Source organism: Megalopta genalis, chromosome 11, assembly GCF_051020955.1.
Source record: "Megalopta genalis isolate 19385.01 chromosome 11, iyMegGena1_principal, whole genome shotgun sequence".
Classification (NCBI taxonomy): domain Eukaryota; kingdom Metazoa; phylum Arthropoda; class Insecta; order Hymenoptera; family Halictidae; genus Megalopta; species Megalopta genalis.
The window spans coordinates 11,669,468-11,696,959 of NC_135023.1; the positions used below are offsets into that span (position 1 = coordinate 11,669,468).

At 39.0% G+C, this 27,492-nt stretch overlaps 3 protein-coding genes across 11 annotated transcripts; 2 read left to right on the forward strand and 1 right to left on the reverse strand.

Moving 5' to 3' along the window:
- Nucleotides 1-13,379: 13,379 nt before the first annotated feature.
- On the forward strand, nucleotides 13,380-15,098 carry trsn (translin). 3 transcript variants are annotated; one of them, XM_033480679.2, is made up of 6 exons: nucleotides 13,386-13,603; nucleotides 13,683-13,792; nucleotides 13,908-14,007; nucleotides 14,080-14,295; nucleotides 14,365-14,444; nucleotides 14,502-15,098. In XM_033480679.2, the coding sequence occupies exons 2-6, from the start codon at nucleotides 13,754-13,756 to the stop codon at nucleotides 14,736-14,738; spliced, it is 672 nt and encodes a 223-aa protein (XP_033336570.2). In that variant the 5' UTR covers nucleotides 13,386-13,603; nucleotides 13,683-13,753; the 3' UTR covers nucleotides 14,739-15,098. The 3 variants fall into 3 exon arrangements, with proteins under 3 accessions (XP_033336569.2, XP_033336570.2, XP_033336571.2); XM_033480680.2 differs by having other exon boundaries at nucleotides 13,584-13,603; nucleotides 13,683-13,807; XM_033480678.2 differs by lacking the exon at nucleotides 13,683-13,792 and having other exon boundaries at nucleotides 13,380-13,603.
- On the reverse strand, nucleotides 14,462-16,780 carry LOC117226400 (glyoxylate/hydroxypyruvate reductase A). 5 transcript variants are annotated; one of them, XM_076525089.1, is made up of 5 exons: nucleotides 16,614-16,779; nucleotides 16,303-16,506; nucleotides 15,572-15,946; nucleotides 15,113-15,477; nucleotides 14,462-15,031 (listed from the first exon to the last, which is right to left on the reverse strand). In XM_076525089.1, the coding sequence occupies exons 2-5, from the start codon at nucleotides 16,397-16,399 to the stop codon at nucleotides 14,900-14,902; spliced, it is 969 nt and encodes a 322-aa protein (XP_076381204.1). In that variant the 5' UTR covers nucleotides 16,400-16,506; nucleotides 16,614-16,779; the 3' UTR covers nucleotides 14,462-14,899. The 5 variants fall into 5 exon arrangements, with proteins under 5 accessions (XP_076381204.1, XP_076381205.1, XP_076381206.1 ...); XM_076525090.1 differs by having other exon boundaries at nucleotides 16,660-16,775; XM_076525091.1 differs by having other exon boundaries at nucleotides 16,672-16,774.
- An 884-nt stretch (nucleotides 16,781-17,664) lies between these two features.
- Nucleotides 17,665-27,482, forward strand: E(Pc) (Enhancer of Polycomb). 3 transcript variants are annotated; one of them, XR_013034373.1, is made up of 12 exons: nucleotides 17,665-18,136; nucleotides 18,892-19,030; nucleotides 19,125-19,366; nucleotides 19,447-19,703; nucleotides 19,794-19,929; nucleotides 20,159-20,461; nucleotides 20,610-20,761; nucleotides 20,842-20,976; nucleotides 21,040-22,008; nucleotides 22,191-22,308; nucleotides 22,381-22,488; nucleotides 22,575-27,482. XR_013034373.1 is itself a non-coding variant. In XM_033480671.2 (10 exons), the coding sequence occupies exons 1-10, from the start codon at nucleotides 17,984-17,986 to the stop codon at nucleotides 22,690-22,692; spliced, it is 2,604 nt and encodes an 867-aa protein (XP_033336562.2). In that variant the 5' UTR covers nucleotides 17,666-17,983; the 3' UTR covers nucleotides 22,693-27,482. The 3 variants fall into 3 exon arrangements, 1 of the variants encoding a protein (XP_033336562.2); XR_004491774.2 differs by having other exon boundaries at nucleotides 22,191-22,488; XM_033480671.2 differs by lacking the exons at nucleotides 22,191-22,308; nucleotides 22,381-22,488 and having other exon boundaries at nucleotides 17,666-18,136.
- The last annotated feature ends 10 nt before the right edge of the window (nucleotides 27,483-27,492 follow it).

Below are 27,492 nucleotides of genomic sequence, written 5' to 3' on the forward strand. Positions count from 1 at the left end.
CGCACTGCTTTCGATCTCTAAAACCGATTAAAGAGACAAGGAACTTTGCATTTGCTTGCTGTAGCTCGCAATTCGTAAAGATAGTTTTTATTTCGCACGAAGATCCGCAGTCCAGTCATAACGTCGTCGTGCTACGTCCACGTTAACTTTTAAGAATTAATTTCAATTCATGATTTTTGTAATCGTAGATTGAGAAACCGATCGTTCGATCGTGGTAGGTTTATTCAATTATCTATTCAACAAATTATTCCGTTGATCTGTATCGAATATCTCACTGTTTTCGGCGTCAGAGTATCGAAGATACAGGACAAACCGATTGATCCATCGATCGGAAGTCGAGGATTCCTGTTCTGCAGTCTCCTGTACGTCGAATCGATTGCTCGTCACTCTCAGAATCGCGTGTAGAGCCATTTAAAAAAAAAAAGGAAAAAGAAAAAACGTCGCAAGAACGACCGATTGAAATATGTTCGTGTCGCCAAGGCGTCGTCTCGCGCTTTAGCAATAAATCCTGCCGGTCGATCGGTAGTCTCCGCGATCTTTTTGCCGGTCGCTCCTGTTTTCTTTCACAATGATCGCGGCATACCTTTCTTCCCGCGAACAATTATCGGTTTCGTCACTCGCGTAATTTTCCGTTCCCCTGCGTTCCACGGATGCGTTCGCAGAAGAAAAACGAAAAGCAGAACGTTTCGAACATCTTCGGAGGACGTTTCGATGCTCGAGGATGGCCGCTAAGTGCGATCGGCACGCGTGCCTAACGGATTTCTCGTGATCGTACGAGATCGTGAGCAACGTGGCGCGATCTAATCGACGGATTTCATAATGATTTTTCGTTAGCTTATCTCACCTGTCGATCGCCACGTCGTCCATCACTGCCCAGTCACCTGTCGGCTCGACGATTCTCTCTTATCGATTCGGTTGTTTCACTCGAACGGCCGATTTAAATCCCCCTCCCCCTCCTCCCCCCGTCCATCGATTTAATTACCGTACTCGAGCAATTAGAGCGATCCGCACTCGACTCGATAGACAATTTAAGAGGCTTTCGCTGCGTTCACGTGGACTGATAACGTCGTCGATTGATTCCTATGCACGGCCGATGACTTAATCGACACCTGCGGGTTTCAATTTCCCAGACGATGACCTGCGGAAGTATTGGATAAATTAGAAAACGATTAGATGACAGTAGACACGGCTTAGACTCGTGTGCAGTTAGGATCTTTATATAGTTTATATTTTATGTAATTCCAACATAATGGGAAAATCTCCATTTATTTATTTTAGTAAATTAGGGTACAATAGTATTCCTGATATAATATTCGTATTAATATACACTCGTTAATATATTCCTGTATAAAAAGAAGAAAATTTATATTTATCGTGCCTTCTACGTTAATTGTGATTACCAAAATATCGACAACAGAAAAATTGAATCTTTTCCAATATAAAACAAACGAACAGCATTCATATTTAGTAGATCATATTCGAAATCTTCATAACGTGTCGGTTACGTTATCATAGTGCTACGGAGGTAATATTTCACGCATTCGTTTTCATAAATGATGCAAGAGTCGCAGCGATATGCAAAAGTTAAGGTACGAGGTTAAGGTGCGCAGGACGAATTTCGTTGAATAATCAAAATGTAGCAGATGTATGCAGAATGTTTCGATCGACTGTACGCTATATATCGTGTATTTGCAATTTTTGTCCGTTTCCGGTACAAGCGGAAAAGGAACAAAAATGTCAATGCGAGACTCGGGCGTACGCGGAACAACCGTGCGAAATGAATGAATCAAAATCACGGTTCGATCGTTCTCCTATCGAGTTTTTATGTGAAACTCATGGACGCGCCAGAGAGCATGTTTAACATAAAACCGATATAAACAACGATTCGATCGCGATCGTGCTTCGCGTGCCAGCGGATCCGCGCGGAGGACGTTTGTAAGATTCGAAAGTATTGCACAATTTGCAGCTAATGTTAACCGCCGATTTGTTCGGATAAATCTGGGGGACGCTTTGACGGATGTTACGAGCCCGGGTTTTGCATAAAACATGCGAACGAAGTACCGTAACCCGACGAATCGCTTCTGACGGATTTGCATTTTCCGCGGTACAGCTGATTCGTGGACAATTTATGGTCGGAATTGCGAAACTTTTCGAAAGGAAATTCAGGCACGATTTGAAATTCGACATGCCGCTATGCAAATTCCGTCCGATTCCACGGCTAAGAATTTCTTGCAAAATCGGGTTTACTTTTCTAAACATGCTGTCGGGCGGACGATCGTTTTCGTTCGCGGTTATCAAACGTTTTCTCGCAGCGACGATCTTTATTGAAGATTTACAGACGTTCTTCTATCTGGTATTTTCAATTTTACAAAGTTAACGTAAAAGTATGATCGTAACGGGATCAAAGCGATCGAAAAACGCGAACGTCCTCCAAATAAAGTAGACCATTCTTATATTTCACGAAGCATAGCTTTACGAAACGAATTCTTGATTCAGACTCCACAACAATCGTCTAGAATGCTTCGGGAATTATTGCCGCCGATTGAATCCTACTCCGAGGGTTAATTAGTGCGCGACAAATTATGCAAGGGTAGCAATATCGTGTATCAGTTTCATGGATACAGTTTCTAGCATTCATGGACGAACGAGGTCGTTGAAAGTATCCAAGTCGATCTCCGAGTGACTCACCCGCTCCATCGGGAGAATTATGAAAAAAAAAGAAGAAGAAAAGAAAAATGGGAATGTTTTCTTAAATAAATCGACGATCTCAAGGCTCGAGGGTGGGAACGTCCAGTATACAACTTCTTGTGTCCGGACAAACGAGATCGTCGAAGGTGCCGACTTGGTCGCCAATTGACCCAATTCCTCGTGCACGGAATAATTGAAAAATATAAAGGCAAATATCGTTTCCCAGAACAATTTATTTGTTTACTGTACGTCGCTGGTCGAATGCAATTCTTTGGGCAGGAAACCATCGAACGATATTGCGGATATAAATTTCCTTTTAGATTTCGTTGATAGGCGCGTATGCCATGCGTTTTACGTATCTGCGAGTGCCACGGGTGTACGAGGAACGTTACGTTGACACTAAATTTTATAAATAATTTAACGTCGATGTTTATAGAGTGCGTGGAGTTCGTATCAAGTATCGTCCGCTGAATAATAACGTGGAAAATCGACCACGCGTGTGCCCTTGAATTTTGTGAACCTGCGCACGAGAATCCTTAACACATTTTACGTATTAAATGTTAATAAATATCGGCTATTAAATAATAATACAATAATACGTGATAGTAAATAATAGAAGATCGATGTTCGTCGAGCTTTTCGAAACGAGAACAAATGTTACCCATTCGTTGAAAAAATACGAGGCGCGCCGTAAAATATTCGTTTGCATAAACGGCAAGTTTCAAGGTCGCCGGTGGGGAAATCGCGCAGACATTCGTCGAACCGACGATGTAGTTTCTTATGACCGGAGGAACGAGATCATTGAAAGTACCGGCTCGACCTTTCCTTTGGGCATACGTCGCGTTCTCACCGAGGCCTTGCCATTGATCGGCCGCGATGTGAATGAACGAAAGTCCCACTCGACGGTCCCAACCAGGAAATAAGTCCAAGGACCCGTTCTCGACTCAGGAAGCCACACTCTCCCGTGACGAATGGCTTTCATGTAAATTAACGTCGGCCCCTCTCGCGCCGCGGACTTCTTCCGTTTCCGATAACGATTGACCTTACATCGGTGACAATACTCTATCTCATTTTTTTTTTCTACTACGATTGTCTCGTTGGATTTCGGGGAATCTCTTCCGTAAAAGGTAAATCGCCTTGTACCGAATCGTTCTGACAGATTTTACCAGCGGTAAAAAAATGTTCGCAGCTGCGAACAGGTGGCAAAACCTGGACCAGTTTGTTCGGTAATTTTTCATTGGTTTGTGTTGTAATTTGTAGGATGGTTCGCGTGTTCCTCTGAAAATGAGCCACATAAATATCTTCTGTAGGTTTAATGGTATTAAACAGTTTTTTTTCATTGCGTTACAATTTAGAACATGGTCCGCGCGTTTCTTCTGAAACGAGACACGCGGATGGAGATGGATGTCTTCTTTATTTCGAATCACGTAAGACACGTTTCTCTCATCGTGCTGTAATTTACGCTGCGATTGACACGAGCCACATTATCTCGATTTTTTTTTATGATATTAGATACGTATCGAACGCAATCTGATTAATCTTAAAAATTAAATGTCGTACACAGAATATATTTCTTCGTGATCATCCTTTCAAAATATCCCTTAGATCGCTAGTATTTCTTTTTTTATTAACCGTTATTACTGTTCTATGTTATAAGAAATATATGAAGTTCGATTCTGTTCGACAAAAAAGTATCGACGATCCAAAAAGATGAAACGTATTCATTAATTATCGACGAACCTCCAACAAAATCGGTTTTTATCAACGTTCATGGAGGATCCTCTGCGAAAAACTCTCCACGATTCTCCGTGAAAAATTTCCAAGATCCTTTGCAAAAAGTTTCCAAGATTTTCCACAAAAATCTGAAATGATAATGAGTGTGCATCGATTGTCTCGCGATCGATTCCCTTCGTCAAACGAATACGATTTAGCTCGAGAAAATTAGCACGCAATTGTCTCGAAACTGGCTTCACCGTGACCGAATCGACGGTCGCGGGCCGCCATTATCGACGATAATTAGTGTAACGCGTTATGCAGATCAGTCACTCGAGAGAGAAAAAAAAGAGACTGGTTCGTTCGGTCGGGTATGATCCAGAACAATGCTGCTCCTTCTGTATGATTTAAACGATCATTAATCAACGTAAGCAAAAAAGCAGAAAGAAAAAGAATGCGCTGATCGCGAGCGAGCTACCTCAGCTGGCTGGTCCGTCACGTCGACGTGTCATTACGTTTCATTAATTACGCGGATCGTTTAATCGCGCGATTTCATTAGCCACGAAAAATTGCATAGGTAATAATCGCGTAACATGTTACCGGACTTCCTCTCTCTTCTCTTTTTATTTTTCCTTTATTGTTCTTACTCTTTATCACGGATATGTGCGGCTCGTTACCGATCCTAAGCGATCATAGCGTTCTTTTTTTTCCTGTCTTCCTTAGAGTCCGGCGAGAATTGGTAATTAGGAGGTAATCAGCGACGATGCATGGTTGCGAAATTACTATGGACAACGGACGATACCGACGTACGTGTGTGCGCGCGCGTGTGTATGCGTTATGAATGAAACCGAATCTGTTATTCTCCTCTTTTCCCTGTGTTTTGCCATTGTTGAAACGTCATTTCGCTTGCTTAACGACGCGTTTACTGCACATTTAAATGTGTCGCGTCGCACTGCCGTTTAAGCGCGCCGATAAATCACAAGATTACCCCGCGTCGCTTAACGATACAGTATCGTAAATCAAATTAATAATCTTCTTCTCACGCTTCCACGTCGATAAATAAGCGCAGACTTTTACGGCAAGATTTCTGTTTTCCAGCGAACCTTCTATTAGATAATATTATTTATCGTCGGATCAATTGATACCGCACACATTGTACAAATAAATGAGATTCGAAAACTTGAGACGTTAATTAACACATCAATCATCGTTATCGAATCGAGTCGACGGTTTCCCGAGATTACGTATCCTATCCAAGTAAGCGAATAAAATAATTAATATCCTCGAGATGTGTAAACTTTTCAACGAAAAGCGTTGAACGACCCGTGAAAATTGTCAACGTAAGAAAAAACACATTTTATTTAATTACATGTTGCATTCCGCAATATTCTGCTCATTCACAGAAGTTTGAATATGTTGCTGCAATTAACAAACGCAGAGGAATGTATAATTAAATAAAGTGCATCGTGGCCTCCATTTCGCTGTGGTAATAAACTATTTTCGAAATCTATTTTTTACTGATATCCATTGTACGCTTTGTACCCTGCAACTTTTGTTTGAAACATTTTTCTGTCAGACGGCTATACAAGTGAGTGAAAAAGCGTGCATTGCGTAATTTTGGGAACAAAAATATCTGTAAGCACGCCAAGAACACTAATCCGAAATTATACAGTGAAATAAGACGATTATTAAGAACGATCGATCACTCGTTCGTTGATCAGACGATCGTAATTATTAGGTTGCAGCGATCAACGTCGACGCAAGGATGACAGATCGTTGTTTCCATGCCGGCATGGATCTCGATCTGCTCGCCTCGATCGTCGGCTGTGCAAACACACCTAGAACTATCTCGAAGGAACGATTCAGAAAAGAGCGGATCGCGAGGATAAATCGCGAGAATAAATCGCGCACGATCGCTTTCGCGTGCGAAACGATATCACGTAATACTGATGCAATACGAAACAATTCGGTCAATTAATCTGCATCCATGGTAATCCCGAATCGTCGTTTAACGGGACGTGATTTATCGCGGGCGCCGATTAGATCGAGTTATCTCAGAACAATGCTTCGATATTTAACCGCTAATGATCGAAATCGCGTGAACCAGCTCGCTGATTCTCCCTCGCCAAATCGCGCCGGTTTCTTTAAATCTGATTTTTTAATAACGAGTGCCCGGAGGACAAAGTGAACGCGCGTCGTCCACAGGGATTTAATCTTCGGTCGATTAATCCTGCGGGCTTCAGGATGCCCGAACGAAATTCGCGACGGCGATATCAGGCGACGAGATTGAAATCGGAATCTGGGAATCACGTTCCCCTTAATCCTTCTAGATGTTTTATCCTCCTCGTCCTCGTTCGCCGGGGCTCCCCGCCGCTGCGATACACGAAACCGGAAACGGCAACAGGCAAATTTTAATATAACGCGTATTCTCACGCGCTGCGCGCAATTAACTTTTAACACGACCGATTAAACCGATAAGCATCGATTTATGGTGTCGAACGTCGGGACGCGGTATTTACCGAAGAAAAAAAAGATGGAAAATGAAACGCAACGAGCGAAGCGTCGGACGCCAAGTGGGAGGGGAACAATACGAGCGGAGGGTATTGAAGAAGACAGAAGGAAATTCCGGAGAACGGACTACGTATATGAGATTTCGTTCGGTATTATTATGCAACCGTGATGCGCGCGAACGAATAGAACCGCTGTGACCGATGCAACAGGCAACGTTACACCGATAGGAACACGTAATCACACGTATAATGGCTTACTTGATTCTTTTTTTTTTTTCAAAACGGATCCGACGATATTTTACGCGCGTTCTCGGATTCGACGAGAATCCGATATTCCTCGTTGTCAACAAAAACCGTGCACGCACGCCGGGACGTTTATCAGCAATAGCGTTTTATCGGGCAGACGCGACGTCGCGCGACCACACCGCGTCACTTCTCTGCCGCTCGTTTTCTGCCCGCTGAAAATAATTAACGATGTTCACACAATTTCGTGACGTGTCCTCTGATTGGCGCTGCTTGCTGTCACAGTTGAAATTATTTTTTCACGGAGCAATAACTTTGTTGCCGGACGGCTTCGCTACGTTGCGCGCTCCTCGGTGTGTTGTTCAATTTAAAATTCTAACGAGGCTTTCTATCTAGGAAATTGTAAATTATTGTCCACGTTGTACGTGTAAGTGGCAACAGCTATCGCTGTTCAAATGATTTTTACACGAATTAACATTTCGCCATACGTCGCGGCGTCGATCGAAATTGTTGAATTAAAAGTTACGGCCTTCGACCGAAGAAATGGTAAATCATCGTTCCTATTGTACTGCAAAATAAAAATAACGGTTACCGCGAATCGATAGCGAGAAACTCGAGCATTCCTTTTCTATCGTTGCGTGTACGCAATTTTTCTTCTCTCGTATCCAGCACTCGAGCCTGTTGACATCGGACGATTATCAATAACTTGTAACGATTAGCGCACATTTCATCGCGTTCGCTGATCGAAGCATATCCGTCGTTTTTGCGATTAATCGGGAAGAGACAGAATATTTCTAACGACTAGAATTTCGCTGGCGACTAAAGCGAAGAGGACTCGTTTTGCTAGCGTTCAATTAATCGGTCGAAAGGATCAGATTAATTCGGTGATAGCTTCCTACCGACATGAAAGAGAAAGTCCTTGCGGTGCGTTATGCAACGAAGAACGCATAACAACGAGGAGGAAGTCAGTTATCGTAGAGCATCGTGGTTACAAAATTCGAGCTACTTTTCGCGAACCGTTAAGGATAGAAGAAACTGGCGGATATCGGGATAAACGAATGTAGAATCTCGTCGAAGGTTAAATAATTTTCATGCTGATTGCACTGCGAAATTAGCAAACAAAAGTGTCGCGACAAATGGCAGCGTAATTCCCTTCGATGAAGATATACGAATTCCCCGACGCGTTAATGATCGGCGATCGGGGGGGAAAATAGGTGGCAACGATGCACGATAATGTCGATCGACACCGTCCAAGCATAACTCGAATCGAATCGGCTCGATCGAACAATTTTTTCGCCGTGGCTTCTAGTGGACGCGGCGTCGTTTCCTTCGATTATAAATATTGATCGCTCGACATTGTGTGCGCCGCGAACGTTCTTTTCCCGGTTCATTAATTGCGTTTTGATCAATTACAAGAATCTCGTTGGCGGTCAAAAAAAAGCCGCGATTATAAAATTCTTCTGTTTCCACGTTTTCGTTCTTCATATCATCGACTACCGTGTAAGAGGCAATGATGTCGTTACAGTAAATAATATACATATACATGGAATCTTACGTAAATGCTTGAGAATTTTTTTTACCCCGATTCACCATATTGTTCAACGCGACGGTGTGTTATTATTAATGCTAATGTTGAACCGGTCCGCTCGAGGATCCAGCCCATAAGCAGAGTGCCTTCGAGTCTCGAGCTAATTTTGTCCAGTTTTTCTGCCGATTAACATGTTAATCGATTGCTGTTCATTTGCATTTATCGACGCCCATTGTTACGAAACGATCGGGAATTGTTTATGATTATGTATCGTTGCCGGGGTGAACGGAACGAACGCGATTTCGACTGATGCTGAGGATCAGGATGAAAGCGTGTAACGAACGCTTTCTAAATCTCTCCCAAACGAAATCGAAATCTCGCCCGATGTCGCTGAACTGTTCACCGAAATCGCGAGCTTCGTTTAAATAATAAATTAGCAGCCAGAATTTCTCTATTGCGGCGGTAATGTGAATTCGCTAGCTCTCGACGTCTTCGTTCAGTGAGAACGACGATCGCCGCTGCAAACGGACGATAAATATTATTCGAATAACGTGGATATTCGTTTCAGAATAGTTACTGTTTACAATGATCGATTCCGTCAAATAACTGAAAGAATTCTTCACAGAGACGACGGAAAGAGGCGACGGCATCGATCGTACCGGCCATTTTGTCGGGTCCAGGCAATTTTCACGTTCAGCGTGTAAATAATTATTGTAGCAAATTCGATTTATCGCCGTGGCTAGTCATTTAGAATACTGGACCATTTCTACAGCCGAAAGAGTCTTATCATACGAGACATTGTAAAATTGGCAAGAAAATGGCGTGTCCGTTGCCGAGGACCAAAACGTTTCGAGCATATACCGAATACAACATTGCTCAAAAGAGGAAGCTGGTGTTTGCACAGAGATTGCCAAATGGTAACTACGATGGGGCCATTGCAATCGTAGATAGTTATTTTAATACCGCGACCAAAATGGCGGACGCAGCGCCAGGCGTTTGCGTCGCGAACACTTGAAAATTTGTAATCGTTCTGTTGTTCGCGACGATCCGATGAAAAGCAACTCGAACTGGTGCCTCGATACCGTCGATACTGTCGATACCATAGCGATCGAATTAAGAAGGAAAAATATCGTTCGATCGAACGACTCGGATTACTTCGACAATCAATATTTTTTTGCTCCGCTGGGCATCTGTCGATCACAGGTTCGATTGCTTATTACGCGAGAATCGAACATAATTAATCGATCGTAATTCGAGATTTCGTTGGATGGATCCGACGAAATCGGTCCAACGGCAACCGTTGAAGAGGATCCTTTATCCCTTTCGAACGGTGTTCATGCGGTAAATTAATATCGTTGCAGATAATTGAGGTACGGGTGATGTAACGATCTGTTACCGATCTGTGTTATATTACATATTAGATAATAATCACGGTCACTGCGAAGATCTCTCGTGCTGCTCCGATAATGTTAAACACAATAAATATGTGCCAACTGAATCTCGCCCGCGTCTCGGGAACTTCTCGTAATCGGCAGACGTAACAGGAACGCTATGCAATCACGGTAATGCTTTAAAGAATTAATTTCATCCATTAGCCTCGGAAAATGCATTTCATCCACCGAAGAATCCGACGGTTTGAAATATAAATGTGCTCGGTTCTAGCTGAACAAAAGTTGACTATTCTGCTAGACTGCTGCTATTTATCAGGTCCTCTTGGGAATTCTTTTTATAAACACATCGTTACTCTGTTTCGTACGAGTTTTTGCAGAAATATCGTTATTAATAAATACAGCTAAATATAGCTATTATCTGGAGTGTATAATCGATGTTTTTTAAGCCAAAATACTTAACATTATGTCGGCCGCAGTTGCTTGAATAAGATCTAGAAATATGTCGCACAGGTTGCAGCGATTCAACGATTCCAGCGAATCTGATGATTTTGTACAATTAATAGCGTTTTAATTCTGTTGATCGTGTATCGGTGTATTGCGTCGTACAAAAGAGAGCGTCTTAGACGCTTCGACCAGTGGCGTATCGATATCATTGTCGGATAAGAACTCGCTTCCGCTTTACGTGTTTTAACGTAATTGAGAGTTTGACAGACTAATTTGTCTTGTGGCTGACCGTGAGACATCGTTCGCGATTACTCGCCGCATATAATATTTACCTGGTTCCGAGCATTGTCAATCTCCTGTGTGAACAAAACATTTTATCTATTTCTTTATTGATGAACTCGGGACTCATAATCGAGAACGCCAACTGAAATGATACAAGGTACAATATCGCGTACGCCATTAATCTTTAACTTAAACAATATTCGATTGGATTATTTAGCATTTACTTTGAAACATCGACATACCTACATTTTTATAATTAGACTGCGAATTTTATGCATTTGCGACAAATATGAATAGGTCAAATACAGAAATGAAAAGACATTTGAAACATTTAAACATATTATTTTCAACTTATTACGATCGTTAAAAGGAAGGCGATCTAATTTCTGTTTCTAACAATTAACTCGGATAATTTTTATTTTCGAAAAAGCGTGTCTTTGTAATAGAATGACAGTATGGACGTAACATTCTTTTACAACAATAAATTCTTATCTAGATTGCGGATTCATATGATGCAAAATAAAGGGTATTAATAAATGGAACAAATTGATCATTTCTGTCACAAACGCATAAGATTCCCAGCACATTCGGAACGGTGCTCGATTTTCCTCGGGTTTCGTCGTATTCCCAAAATTAGGCGATATCGAAGCTGGCATCTCGCCGTCGCGACATCGTCGTAACATCGTTGATACCGTCGTTTCTTGCGGGACGCGGTGCGAAAAACCGTGTAGAATCGGCACGACAGTCAGGATTCGCCATGCACGATTATTCTAGCGGCGAGTTGATGACACAGACCAGCGTGTAGTAGAAGTTGGCAACGCAACTCATAGTTAGTGGTCATTGCCAAGGTTGGTTCTCGGGGTCTTGCATAATACCCCGGTGACCACTCGCAGAGGATTTTGCACGTGCGAGCGAGCGAGTGATTTCTGCGCGTTGTCGGCACGAACGAGTTCCTCGCGCGAATTGATCTTCAATTATGACACTGTTCGTCACTCTTCAATTTTACCTCCGTCTTCTTTCCTCTGTTGTCATCTGCCTTCCGCCGCGGCTGTGTCAATTACCTGCCAGTCACGTGACAGTGGCAGAGATTGTCTATCGTTCTGCAATTCAGGTGCTCGCTACTTGTCAGCCACGACCTGACTCAATCGGAGTCGATCTTCCCTCGCTACGTAGACCAAGGAAGGATCGAGAAGGATATTTAGACACAGAAAAGCGGAAGGCACCTTCTTCTTTGCGTTTCCATATTCCTCTGGCGGGTGTGATAAAATACTCTGCTACGTACCATAATGCCAAATGAATGCAGAAATTGTTTAGAAATTTTCCAGGAGATTAATATCGATGCAGCCAATTGGTAGATCTACTTGATCTTTATTAGTGTTCGTAATTGGGCTGCGAATCTTTATGCGAAATCGGAGTTTTCCTGCTTCGATTGTAAGACGGATGGGACAAATGAATTAAATTGAAACTATTTTTATTTAAACATTAGATTTTAAAAGAAACGGATGAGTATCGGAAGGTATCGTTAGGAAAAAAGATTCTTTTAATTATTAAACAGCTAGAGATAATAAATTTATTAATGAAAGAAATTCGATTTAATAAACCACCAATCGAATTGTGCAATTAAAATTCATTCTCGTTGGTACTTTTTATAAATTTAGATAATAGTGTAGCCTTGCGAGCGCTCGATAGCTTCCTTGCAAAATAAATTGTTACAAACATTAAAGAATTAGAAATAATCGAAATTATCGATCGTCTTGATCACGGCGATTAACTTTCATCGAAGTCAGTGGTGGGGGTAACTTTCGGTTATCCGTACGGCTCAGCGCTATTGTTCAGTCAGTTGCAGCGCGATCGCTGGAGACAGCAATCGGGTTTCAGGGGGTCCTCTTTCAGAAGTGGTCTGACGTTTGAATTCAGTTGCTATTACTTTCCCTTCTCGAGTAATTAAATTTGTTCACATTCATGTGTATTCAATTCTCGATCATAGCTTGTCATAATTTGAACTGCCATCGAAACAGATTCATTTTGAAGAATGATTTGAAACTAATAACACGCACTTTTTAGTCAGCATTTTTAAGTTCTTTATTTTTAGGTTAATATTACGGATGTAAGACAAAAATTATTATATATGTATATTATCATGTATATTATATATTATGTATTTTTGTCGGTATTTCAGGACATGCGACACGGAACCCCATATGGTATCCAGTCCTCGTCTCTACCTCTCTAAAAATAGTGTTGATAAATTATCGATCTACAAACAGTGATGTTACAGTATTACCTACCATAACGATCGAGTAAAACACGACGGGTTCATTCTCTTTATCTGTTAAATGGCGCCACCATTCACTTTCTGCACCCAATTTGTTGATAATTAGTTACTGTACAATCTTCCGTGCGTTTCACGATACCTAATTGTTCCAAATATTACAATGTAAATAAAAAATGAAGGAAACAAAGGAAAACTTGTTTGATTTGTAGAAGAAAAAGAATTATGCTAATCCGAAGTATTTATAGTACTGTGGTTCATATCACGCGCGGCACGGTGGTGGGGAGACAGTGTGTCTCCTGTCCTATCCTCTGTCCTGTTCTGTTCTGGGAGACAATTGAGACAATCAAAGTATCAGAGACAATTTTGGACACACCGCTTTCCGCTGCTAAGAAGTTGACAAACAGACTTGTATTTGTTTAATATTTAATAAGTTGTCCTACGGAAAATTAAAAACAATATGTCTGTGAGAATAGCGGAGCTTTTTAATTCGTTTCAGGATTACTTAAACAGTGAAGAAGAATTGCGCGAGGTGAGTACTAATGATTTGTTATGATTCATCCTTCTCGAATGTCAAAGTACCAAAATATTGTTAAACAATTTTCATACAGATTTTGTACAAGGTACAAACTTAGTACGAACATTTGCAGCATCGATACTTTTCTTTACGAATTGTTAAACGATGAGTGGTCAAGTATTTTCTGTCAAATATCTTCGAAACGTGTGTATATTTTAGGTTAGAATATTTAAATTCCAAAGTTAACAGTTGTGCTCGTAATTAGTTGAAGTGATCTTTATGTACGAAATCATTTGAAGTTAATTTTCTGTTGCCAAAGGAAATCCGTGGCAGTGTGAAACGTCTTGAAAAGTCATCCACGGAAATACTGATGATTTTACAGAACATTCATAATGATGATAATTTTGAGGAAAACATAAGTATGGACATTGCATTGGATATAATCAATTGCATTGTTCTAATGATTATTATGTATTTAATTTTCTCCCTAGTTGTATCTCGATACTGCGTATCAGCAAGAGAAATATTTGAAGATGTGCGTAAAGATTATGCAAATCTTGCGAAAGTTGTACCAAAGGACCAGTATTACAGATTTCATGACCAATGGCGTTTCGTGACACAAAAACTGTGTTTCTTAGCCTCTTTAGTAATTTATTTAGAAATTAAGGTTTTGGTTACCAAAGAAGCTGTTGCAGAGATGTTGGGAAGTATGTGATTACAAATTATAATTACTTCCCTTTGAATTTCTTTATGCTAAAATTATATTGCGTGTACAGTTAAAAATAGCAAAGAAGATGGTTTCCACTTGGATTTAGAAAATTTCTTAATGGGCTTGCTACAGTTGGCTACAGAATTGGTATGTATAATTTACAATTAATAATTAATAACTTTTATTTCATGTATTTTCTTTTAGAGTCGGTTTGCAGTAAATAGTGTCACAAATGGTGATTACAATAGACCCATAGAAATAGCAAGATTCGTAAACGAATTAAATGCTGGCTTTAGACTGTTAAATTTGAAAAACGATGTCCTGAGAAAACGTTTTGATAGTTTAAAATACTCTGTTAGAAAAGTAGAGGAAGTTGTTTATGACCTCAGTATAAGAGGTTTAAAACCAGATCCTAATCCAGTCAGCCAAGAAACAGAGTAATTATTATATAAGTATAGTTTATGGCACTAACAATATCTATATATTATATATAAAATTATATATAATAATTTATAAAAATTATCATTTTCATATTAAGCTTTATAAATTGTAAAAATGTTCGTTCTTGTTATTTCATATTTTTGTTTCACTATTTGAAATAACTAATAACCTACATGGAAATTTACTTCGTTTAACAAGTTTTTACCATCGATGAATTTCTGGTAATTCTTAGTAAAAAATTTTGCAACATCCTGAGGGCGAGTTACACCAGAAATGTGTGGTGAGATAGTGACCTGAATGGAAATGTAAATTGAAATTATTTAAGTCGGTTTAATAATATATTTTATATTGTATCTAAAACATAGAAGATTTACTTGTGGTAATGTCCATAATTTACTATCTTTTGGCAGTGGTTCTTTTTGAAAAACGTCCAGTATTGCTCCTGAGATCCACCGCTGCTGAATAGCGTTCACTAAGTCAGCTTCTTTAATAATTCCGCCTCGACCTATGTTGATGAAAACTGTACCACGATCTTTGCAATTTTGTAACATATCCCCATTTAATAGACCCAATGTGTTGGGAGTGGATGGCAGAACATTAACAATGTAGTCACATTGTTTTAACATTTCAGGTAAAGATTCAATTGTTCTATGTTCATCTAAATAATCTAACTTTTCTTTAAGTTGCGTTCTCGTTATGCCCCATACAGTGGCTCCAAAAACTTTCAATTTCTCTGCAACTGAGTAAACAAAGATCAATTAAAAGATTGTTTGAAAGATAAACTCAAATTAATATTTCTATAACTACTGTAAGGATGTTACAGTATTACTCACTCGATTTTCCAATATTTCCCAAGCCTAAAACGCCCACAGAGAGATCGTGGATCAATCTATGGTTTGAAATTTTGTCATCTCTTCCCCAATGACCATTTCTCTGATTTTCATACTGCTGCTTCTGATTACGTTCGAAATTGAAAATGTGAGCTACCACATACTCGGCCATAGCCAAACCAAAGGCTTCGTCAGAGAAACGGGTAACGGCATAATTAACGTTTTTATCTTTCAAATTTGGAATTAATGACTCAACACCTGCCCATGTAGTTTGAACCCATTTCAAAGATTGCAATTTATCCAGATATGGTAGAAATAGATCACAATCTGTCAACAGTATGTCCGCGCGCTTCAAGTTCGATAATGTATCATCTTTATCTGCAATGACAGAAAAGCAAGGAAAAATACGTTGTCGAATGTAATAGGAAAAAAGTGGCAGTATATAACAAATTAAAAAGCAAAGATAAAAGAGTCGAGTTGTCGAAACAGTTCGCTGCGAAAAGTCTCGTAAAATTAGGCCGTGATTCATTCGGGGAGTACCTATTTGAAATATGCGCCAAATATTTGAATGGGGTGGGTTTTCCGCCAAGCTGTACATGCGAAATGCGCAAATTCAGTGTACAAGAGATCGTAGTGTTAGTGCGTTTCAACACGTGCTCGCTGCGAAAGCTCTCATGAGCCGATGGAATTCGCGCTCTACGGGCATGAGAGAAAGTGCATGTCAAAAATAATACCTGGCGTAACATCAAATATCGTTAAGTTTGGAAGTTGCATGCGAAGATGGTAAGATAACCTAGGTATCACGGATAGAATTGCAATGGTATGCGCCATGTCGACACGCGGGAATATGATCTAGCTTCCACACGAAAGATTATCACAGTCAAATATAAGATCCTACAATCGTTCCGTTGTTCTCGTTTACTTTGAATGTTCTGCAACTAATAAACTTGAATTGCACCGTGTTGATGCGTTACACCGATACATCTAACCTAAATTTTTAGTTCAGGACAAAAAGAGTTCAAACATTCGTTTCCTTGATTAACACCTTTCTCACACTTTACTGTTTCATTTACTGTTTGTGTTTCTCTTACAGTTATCCGTACTTTGATCGTTTATTTACACCTTATTGTTATTGTTTTTATATGAAAAATATAGTCTCACTTCAATACATAAAAACGTGATCAGAAGAACTTAAACTGCAACTTATAGTATACATTGTAAAGTTTATATCTTTCTCGTTAATCTGTTGCTCTACTTTAAAGTTTACTCAATCGGGTTTTATTCTAAAGCTTTAAATGGTTGAATTGAAGGGAATAACATTGAATTATATTAGTTTGATTCAGATTTTTATTCGTATAAATGGGTTGAAAATTCAAAGTGTTCGCGAGATATGACGCGTGCGCAAAGTACGTATACCATGAAACGAATATTTTACGACAATAACATTAACGAGTTAAACATTAGTTTTCTACAACACTTAAATCTTTTTTCAGAGTTTCTATAAAACTAAGATAAATGACAGTCGAAATTATTACGTTTTTTTTTTCAATTAGCACTACCGGACTAAAAAGCATCAACTCAAACATCAGAATGTCTTCGTGTTAATTATTGTAGCGTACAAATATGTTTGAATTTCTTTTCGGATTAAAGATTTTGAGTTGAATCCGCTAAGATCGAACTGCAGCAGAAGTGTCGAAAGAAAGCAGATTGTTCAACCTAAATGGGATGTTCTAAATCGTTTTTCGCGTTTAATACCTAACCCTAACAGCATTGTTGCTATTTTGTTTAGTTAAGTCAGGATTAAATTTAGGAATTATCCCAAATATATTAAAAAATTCTTTAAATATTTGTGTGATGTTATAAAAAAATGTGTTACTACTTGGAACAATTTACAGAATCGTTCGGGACAACAAATATTTGTATAAGCTTAGTAAATGAAGGATATAATATTTAAAAAAATGATTCGAAAAGGTTTTTTATAGTAAATGTTATGATAGTGTGAACTAGGCTTTGATCCGAGTGAAAATGCCCTGTCCAATAGACGGTCGCGAGTCGACCGGTGGCGGCAGCTCGCCGATTCCCGCGCGGCGCACGTCGCATCGGAGAACTGCTCGAGCTGAACGTGTTAAATGGCTGTGCGTCGGCCATGATGGCTTTGAGCAGGGACCGTGTCACGCAAACATGTTTTCAAAGTGATATATCTCGTTTGGTGACTGAGTGACCGTGTTCCAGCGCGATGGCCGGAGAACGATGAGGCCCTGACCGCTCTCTGTGCCGGGTATTACGGGCGCAGGGCCCCCAGCCAGGCCCAGTCAGGTTCACGTTCCGCAAGCCCGAGGCCCGAGCCGACCCGACTGGCCTCACGGTTCGACACCAGCCAACTTGGTTGTCAACACGCGAGCCAGCCGCCTCAGGATGAGCAAGCTGTCGTTCAGGGCCCGCGCCCTGGACGCTTCCAAGCCCATGCCGATTTACATGGCCGAGGAACTGCCGGATCTGCCAGATTACTCGGCCATTAACCGTGCTGTGCCCCAAATGCCCAGCGGCATGGAAAAGGAGGAGGAATGTGTAAGTCGAACTGTTCAGACTTCTTCCAGCATGTTTTCCCTGTCCGCCATCTTACCCTCGGGCGCATCTTCGTAAACAACCGGCAGATGGCAGCTCGTTTACTATTATTATGAGAATAAATTTCTTAATTTCTAACGTTAAACGTAATTGTCAACTATTTTTTCACTGTGATTCTTGTTCCTCGAGCATTGGTGCATCTGTATCAAAGATCATTGACAGCTGTCAACTCCTTGTTTCAAATAAATTACACAGTGAAAAATGATATTCAACGTTGCTGTTCGGTGCTTAGGAATCTGAAATTCTCTGTTTTTCATATGTTTCTATGGTCTTTGTGGTATATTACTGTGCATAGTACTTTGTTTATCAAATACTTGTCCGATTTGAGTATTTGGTTTTGGGTAAACAATGATTGTTCATGTTTCTTTCTTGAAGTCGATTACTAACAATGGCAATACATTTTTGACGTAACAGAAATGTTGAAATATTCTATTAAACAAGTATTATAGTATTAGTTACTATATTTGACGCGTTTCTTATTCTTAACGCATGTTTAATGAAATGCAGATTGTTGAGTCATATGTTATAAGTAAATAATAATAGTATGTACTTAAGAAAGTTGCCTTAGATTGTAAATTATGAGTATTATTTGTCTATCTCTAAATATTTAATTTATATCATGTTTCACCTGTTGTTTCCTCTTTGCAACAAAGTAACAATATAGGGAAAAGATATTTTATGAAGTGCAATCTTTATAGGAACATCACTTGCAAAGAGCAATATGTACGGGTCTAATCATTCCTACTCCTGAAGTATCCGATTTGGCAGATGCGGAAGCTTATGATAAAATATATCCAGCTGATTATAAGCTACCTCGTCAACTTATACACATGCAACGTATGCAAATAGACTACAGAAAATAATAAAATATAGTATTCAATAATATATTGTAAGCTATTAATTTAATAATTGCATGTATCTTGGTTTTTAGCATTTGCAATGGAACAAGATATTCCGGATTATGATATGGATTCGGAAGATGAAAAATGGGTTGCAGTACAAAGCCGTAAAATGGACTTAACTCCTCTTCAATTTGAAGAAATGATGGACCGGTTGGAGAAAAGTTCTGGGCAAACTGTTGTCACTCTTAATGAAGCTAAAGCGCTTCTGAAAGAAGATGATGATTTAATTATTGCTGTTTTTGATTACTGGCTGAATAAACGTCTTAAGACAGTAAGCATGTAGCATTACATTTTGTAGATATTGTTGTTTACAGTTTTCACATCATGTTTACATTCTTTTATCTGTTACAGCAACACCCACTTCTATTAACAGTGAAAACAGAGCATCGTTTTGGTTCGGCTGCAAATAATCCTTATTTAGCGTTTAGACGTAGAACTGAAAAAATGCAAACACGTAAAAATCGTAAGAACGACGAAACTAGTTATGAAAAAATGCTGAAACTCCGTAGGGATCTTAGTAGGGCAGTAACTCTTCTCGAAATGGTAAAACGAAGAGAAAAGACCAAACGGGAACACTTACATCTTACAATCGAAGTCTATGAGAAAAGGTTTGAAATAAATATATTTTGTTCGTTATAATCTTCTTCTCTTTTATGAAAATGTATTTTGAATCTCGTGTAACCAAAAAATCTGTTCAGATACCAAGCACAAGACTTTAATGGACAAATATTGGCGGAAGTATCAGCGTTGAAGACTCCGAGGCCAGCTTTTGCTCCATTGTTTACAAATCAGTTTGGTGTTCATCAAAACTGGGCAAACAAAGTTTGTAGTAAAGTGAGTACTACGTAGTTTTAGAAAAGATAATCAAGGATACATTATAATGTGCCTTTTCTTCCACAATTTCAATTTCATGTCGTTTAAAAATCACGGACACGGGCCCGGACGTAATTAAAAATCTAGGTCCGTTCGGATCGCCCCCGGATATCTAATAATCTTAGTATTATGTTTTCGTTTGTAAAATATTACATTCACTTAACATTAATGCTTATATTGTCTGGAGCAGGATGAAGTGGTACCAAGAAAAGAAAAAAGACAGTACAAGAAACGAAAACATAAAACTGACAACAGAGGCGGAAGTTTGGATGACAATGGTGTACGTGGTGGAACAGGTAGCGGAGGTGGTCGAGGAAGTCGACCTGGTGTTCTCGGAAGCGGGCTGGACCTGCTACTGAGCTCAGATGAAGATAGTCCGCTTCCTTCTCATTCACATTCTCAACCCTCGGTTCCCTCCGATCGTGATGACGAAGACACCGTTGACGAGGGTCAATTCGCTTTTCGACGGAATAGAAATAGCACTTATTTACCAGTGAGTGACATTAATTTCTGGTTTTATAATGATCCTATCAAGACTCTTTACGTTATTGCAAGAATCTCTCGCACATTACTACGCCATAGATGTTGGATAAAGTTCTTTTACTTTCAAGGTTTTAAATATAGAGCTTTTGCTTTTGCAGCCTGTATTAGGTGGGTTTGGAAATTGGCCTTGGTGTGATAAAAACGAAGGGGGTATGGCCGATAAAAAATATAGGTTTTCACTGACCAGTATCAGCAAACCGGTACCAAGGTGTATCGGTTTCGCACGACGACGAATTGGTCGGGGTGGCAGGTACGAATCTGTTTAAAAGTTCTCATTTGCATGAAAATGCAACGTTGCCTGTAATCACATATGGTTTTACACGCTTATAGAGTAATATTGGACCGTTGTTCAACCGATATGGATGATTTGTGGTCTTCGTTAGACTTCACGATACATCAACCAAAGCGAGAACAAGTGGAATCCGATACAACCGCTGCATCCACAACGACAGTCAAAAAAGAGTGGTATGTTCAATGACAACGGATCTGGACTTTGAACGATCATTAATTGTATTGCTTGTACCACAGGTTACACTTCCGACCAAAGACTCCACCCGTGTCAGTGCATAGTCCAAGCGAAGAAAGTAGTGATACGGACTCGGATGTAGAGCTAACGTTGTCGAAAACGAAACCGCTTCCTTACCCGTTCCCACCGGAAGCGACGTCCATCTGCGTGGAAGTTGAACCTGAGCGTGCAGGAGACGAGCCACCTTTCACGTCTGAGTTCAACATCGCAGATTACTTCTCGGTGGATGCTCTATCGGACTTCGATCTTGCCATAGCGAACATCACCGGTAGTGCGTGTGTTAGTGGACTGTCGGACAATAACTCTAGCGATTCGCGGACAGATGAGCTGGGCAGTTCGCATTTCGTTGTGACTCCGCTACCTAGCAATCATTTTGCACAGCCTGCAACGCAGCAGGGTCGGCCTCAGTGCAGTGGTAGTGGTTCTAGTGTTGTAAATACTTCTACGAGTTGTTCTACGGTCCCGTCGTCTTTCTCGTGTACGACCAACCAGCCAGCAACGTCCAGTATAGTGTCCACGCAATGCGCCAGCACTGCTACCGAGACGCAGTCGAATCACCAAACTAAGCAACACAGACAATTGCCAAACAATAGCAGTACTGTCTCCATTCTATCGAAGTCTTTGACTAGTCCGACAAATAATAGGAATGGCGGCAACTGTGGCAGTGGTAGTGCTGGAGTCAGAGTGTTCAGTGCGAGTACCACGAGTAGTGGAACGATAACAAACTTTGGTAACGGTCATCAAAATGGACCGTTGCCCCATATAAATAACTCTAACAACCTTTCAAATAGCACCCACATGGTGAATAATCAATCGACGATAGTTCTGCCGCAAAAACATCCGCCGTCCAATCTGCTACCTGGCTTGATCGCGCAGAGCAAATTGGCGAGTCTCGCGAGGCAGCAACAACAAACGCAAAGTCAGGCGCAACAAATCCCAACGTCCGGGGAAATTACGCTTAATAGTAATAGGTGAGTTTTTACATACTTTTTATTCGTATTGACCAGATTGCGGATTTTATGCATTTATTACGAATAAATAGATAACGCATAACAGCGGAAATGTTTGAAATAAAACTAAGAACACAGAATTATTAAGAAAAGAAATGAATCTTTCCTCTTATGCAAATGATAAACAAATTTTTATTTTGCAGGAAAATCCGCAGTCTTATTATGGGAAGCATAAGATCAATGAAAATTGTCGTACAGTCGGAAAAAGGATGATTTTATATGAAAACAATAAGCCAGGAACATAGAATAAAATGTTTTCAAGTAAGAGAATAGGAAAGTATTAAAAGTAATAAGGTTACAAGTAATAAATAATATAGAATCATCCATTTTCAGCTTGTACCATAGTTTTCAATATAAAATTTAAGGAGAGATTCTGATTTGAAGTTATAAAAATTGACAAAATTTCTTGACCCATTGTTGTACAGGAATAATACTAAGAAAGTATGAAATAATATATGACATCATTTGAAAGAACAAGTCTCTTCTTTAATATAGTTTGTTAGCAAAAGTTCCGTGTTTGATTGTAGTGAAAGTTTGGATATGGAGGTGGATGGAGTGGAAACTGCAGCTTGTGACGGTAAGCCGCAGCAGCAGCAGCTTGTACGGGCAAACAAAACAAATTCATTAGCAATGGAAGTGACATGATGCCTGCTATCGGCACCCCTGTTGCCGCCAATACCGTCACTGGGGGCTTCGCTAACTTTACCTTGCCTATGTCTGCCTGATTTCGGGTTTGGACATGTACTATGGGCTCGTTAAATATGAAATGCGGTACGGCTAGACTCAATTACAGAAATGCTCTGATCAGTTGCCTGTTGTGGCGAGTTAAAGAGGGGATAGTATCGGTTCCGTTACAAGTACCAAGTTGATTTTTCAATAGAAAGCAAAAAGTAAGAGGGTCGTGCTCTAATTCAATTTTCTAAGTCAATCGTTTCCTTGCTCATTGAACAACCGCAATTACTCAATGCAAACGCAGTATTTTATTGAAATGATTACAAAAGAACGGAAAGGACAATTTATTTTTTCAAACACTCGACGTCAATAGTATTCCTGCCTAATTCGAGTTTTATATTCTTTTTCATGTTTCTCGTTTGCGGAAATTAACTCGTGCAGGAACTACAATAATATTGAAACTTTTATGTTCGACAAATCAATAGCCTGATTCTTAGACACCGAACTATGAGCAGAGCTTCTTTTGTCATCCTTTTTTATTCGTATATGCAAGTAGTACTACTAAAACATCTGTGATGCAATTATTGCAATCGTACCACAAGCTTTCTCAGACACAGCATTAACTACGTTATTATTGTGAGAACATTGCACAGAGATTTGCGCTCGACACATGTCTCCTTTCTCCAGATATTCAAAAAAATTTCATACAATCTATACGGAAGATCTGATAAATAAATAATAACGAACACGATACCGTTTGAGTTTTTGTAAAAGTTAATTTTAAACGATATTCTTCTTTGCAATATGAAAATCTGCGTTTTTGAAAGTGATGCTTTTATGTGTGCGTTTATGATTGTAAATTTTATTTAAAGAAAGAAACGATGCACGTCAGAAATAGCATAGTTACTTTCCACGAGAACTGTGTACAGCAAATCTTTTATAGATACCTTTAACAATTACATTTATACATTGCTCATTTCAGAGAACGCAGAATAGAGTAATTCAACTTATCGTGAATTCGTATAATTATTTCAGTACTGTACATAGATTCGGTTTAATAATAACGATAAGATATTATTCAGTTTATTTCTTTACGAGGTAGTAATACGTTGAAGGCTTCCAGGCTGTGAAATAATGAAACTATTGTTAACAATAATTATCTTTGAATTAGCATTAAAGTTACTCGATTAATAACAGAATTGTTTGAATTAATTGTTTCATTGATCGCTGATCCATGCATTTCTGTGCTATTCAACATATGTATCGAATCATCCCTCGTGTATGCGACGCCTAGCATATCAAATTCGAGATCCTAATGTTGCGTTTGGGAAGCTTGTACCATGAAAATTCGAGTATCACGAGTGATACTACGTTAGGATTTGTAACATTCACAAGGAATGCGGAAGAATTCCGATGTCTTTCACTTTAGTAATTGCGAGCTATGGAAGTCAAGATAAATAACCAATGGATTTATTTTCCATACAATATATGGAGGAACCATCATTTAACTGATTGGCTTTGAAGCAGACTCTTAACATTCACCAAGAAATTCGTTCGCTGCAGTATATTGTTAGTTGCCTCTTTCCACTTCTGTAGAAAGGATTTTAAAACATTTTTATTGTTACCAATACATTACAAAAGAAAAAGAAAACCATTTGACAAATTGTATAAACGTTAGAACAATAGCCGAGAATTGCGTTTAAGCTTCAGAGTTATGAGTATGCTATTTGGGAAGATAGAAGAATATTTGCCATTGAAAAAAAGAAATTTGGGAAAGATTAAGACCCGTTCTGTTGCTGACGCATCCTATGATTTACCGTAGCCGAATAGATTTTTACAGTCTACTGGTACAGCTATATGGAAACTGAGATTAAGGTGTTTCGACACTGACACACACGTACATAGTCCATACGCTTCGCTAAATAATTTTCTGTCGATGAAATTTTGATTACCTCTAGAAGAGACGAGACCGACATGCGAATAGTTACTGAAGCAGCGCGGCGTTTTTGCGCGCGGCGCGTTTATTCTCTTCCTCTTAGTCTTTCTACATAATGTATATTGTCTCCCTTTCCAACGTGAAATGATCGAGAACAAGTGTGCAACGTCGAGGAAAAAAGCGTTAACAAGCGTGCAGAGACTACGTTTACATGGAAATCGACAATATCCAGCATACACTTTTCATTCGAGATTCAAACAAAGTATCAGAAAAATGCGGAGAAAACAGTTTCTTCTTTAGCACAATCATTTCATATTTTCGTGTGACAGAATCGACACGTACAAGTTTTGAGACACAGATAAAAGGAACTGACTAAATTCAATTTCTATCACACGATTTGTATTGTCATTTTTTAAAAAGAGAGGCATCATTCGTTCCTCATGACATTACATTTTGAAAATCCGTAGGCACTGATCGTGATTCGATATCTTTACTGTTCGGACGCAAAGGTTTCTAATTTAATTCACATTGCAAACTGCCGTGGCAGAGTTTTGTCGGATAGTGGTTGATTTTCCGAACTTGGGATACAGAGAGAAAAGAAGAGAGAGAGAGAGAGAGAGAGATTTAGTTCAAGCATGCAATAAGAATGTTATTTCGCGAGCCGTACGCGAGATTAAGATAGCAAGCAAGAAAGAAGGAAAGAAAAAGAGAGACAGAGAAATAACAAGAAGAAAATGAAAAGAACGTAAAATGGTGCAAATGTTGCAAATTCTAGGGAGACTTCATGGAATCATAATAAGAAACAAACAAAAAAAGATATATTGTACATATAAAAATAATTACGCTTATTGTATCTCTTACTTTTAGGTAATTAACGGAAAATAAAAAAAAGTAACTGTAATTAATGTTGTTGTGGTAGGCGCACAGCGATGTGTAATGAAACAAAAAAAAATTTATGAATTCGGGACGATTTTAGAGGAGGAGTAATAAAGAAAATTTTATCCTGGATAGGACTTATTATTTTGTTAAGAACTTCACTCGCCTGTATATTATATGAAATTTTGTGAAATCTAATTTCTGCCACATTTGTACATACATACTTTAGATATCTGATTGTTTCTCTCGTTATTCTCAAATTCACTGTCGAGCGCGAAGACATTGTTTTGTTCTCGTCGTTGGATATTTCTCCGTTTTTTTTTGTAATTTTTCTCGCGCGCCCGTTTTTCACGTTGATTTTATTTCTGAATTCAGTATCGAGCAGAGAGACACACACATACACACACTCTTCCGCTACATATGATTTTGAGAAGGACGAGCGAAGGATTGCGCGGAAACCGAAAATTTCCAAGAATGTACTTGTAAAAACCATTTGTTTATTTTAGTTGGAACGCTTTAAACGAAATATAGTGGTACATGGATTTTTATATAAAATTTATTAATGTTAAAAATATTGACCCAATAGCCACTTTACAAAATAAAACAAAAAAAGTAAGAAAAAACGTGAGAGCCGGACAGAACGTCGGAAATATCTTCAACGGTTTGATCGCTCCAACCAAAGACTGAGTTCGCTTTACATTTTCTGATTTGGCAAACACGAAATTCCACTAACAGGGAGGCCGATTTTATTCATGCTTTACGAGAGAGAGAGAGAGAGAGAGAATGAGAAAAAAAAGAAATCCAAAAGATATACAATCTGTTACGAGTGAACGAATGGTAGTCAGATTATTATTACTTAGCAGTACTTCACAAAACATTTTATTATTTATGGAAATTTTAATAATTTATGTAGTTAGTCGAGGAGATTATGTGGAATGAACAAAAACAAACCATGGGATGCTTTTTAACAAGTGACTTCCACTTCAGAAGTGGAGAAGTTACTCAAAAATGATGGAAGAGATTAATTCAAATATGAGTCCTATTTAACTTAGTAAGACTACCATTTTCGTACATCAGTAATAATACTCGTAGCATTTAAATAGTAGATTTTATGCAGAGTATAATTTAGTTTTTTTCCATGAAAATTCAAATAATTGCTAGGAAATAAATTCAAATAGGACACATGTTTATATCGCAATCTTTTTGCATTGCTTTTGTGTCTCTTATCATTGCTGAAATGAGTTGTACTTGTTGAGATACATCTGATACACAAACGAACATGTAATTGTAATTCGGTCGAATTGGGTCGTGAGACTTCGTGTTTACCTAATTTGTTGCATTCGCGGATAAAAAAACAATAATTGTATCGTGTAAGTAGAAGTAAGCCGGATCAATGCAACTGTTTAGAGCGATCGAACGAGACCTATTATATCGTTTCTCGTGTGAAGAAAACTAGAAAATATACTTATTCAGAGGAAGAATGAGCTTACAGATATAATGTTTAAACGTGAAGCTCTTAAAAAAAGGTTCTGAGTGTTAAAAAAAAACTTTTACGATAATATCGACGAATGTCGACATGCGGTGTATCTATTATACGTGTATTTTATTCTGTGAATACGGTAGAACTTCTATGTCGCTGTGCGACATGAAGATTTAATTGGAAAAAAAGAAAAAAACGAGAAAGAAAGAAAAAAACGCTCCAACCAAAGCTCTGATTCGAATGAAAGTTTGGCGAGAGTATTTGAGTATTTTTCTCAAGATTGTATGATCGGAGAACGCAAGGGGAGGATATCAAATTCTATGTACGTAGAATGTTTGATCTAGACAACCCTTTAATTTGTTCTTCGATGCACACATCATCTATTCTCTCGTCCCCTGATAACACCTTTCGCTGAATGCATGTATCAAATTTAATTTGGTCTAAATAAAATATTGTCAGATGCAACTTGAATACGTGAATT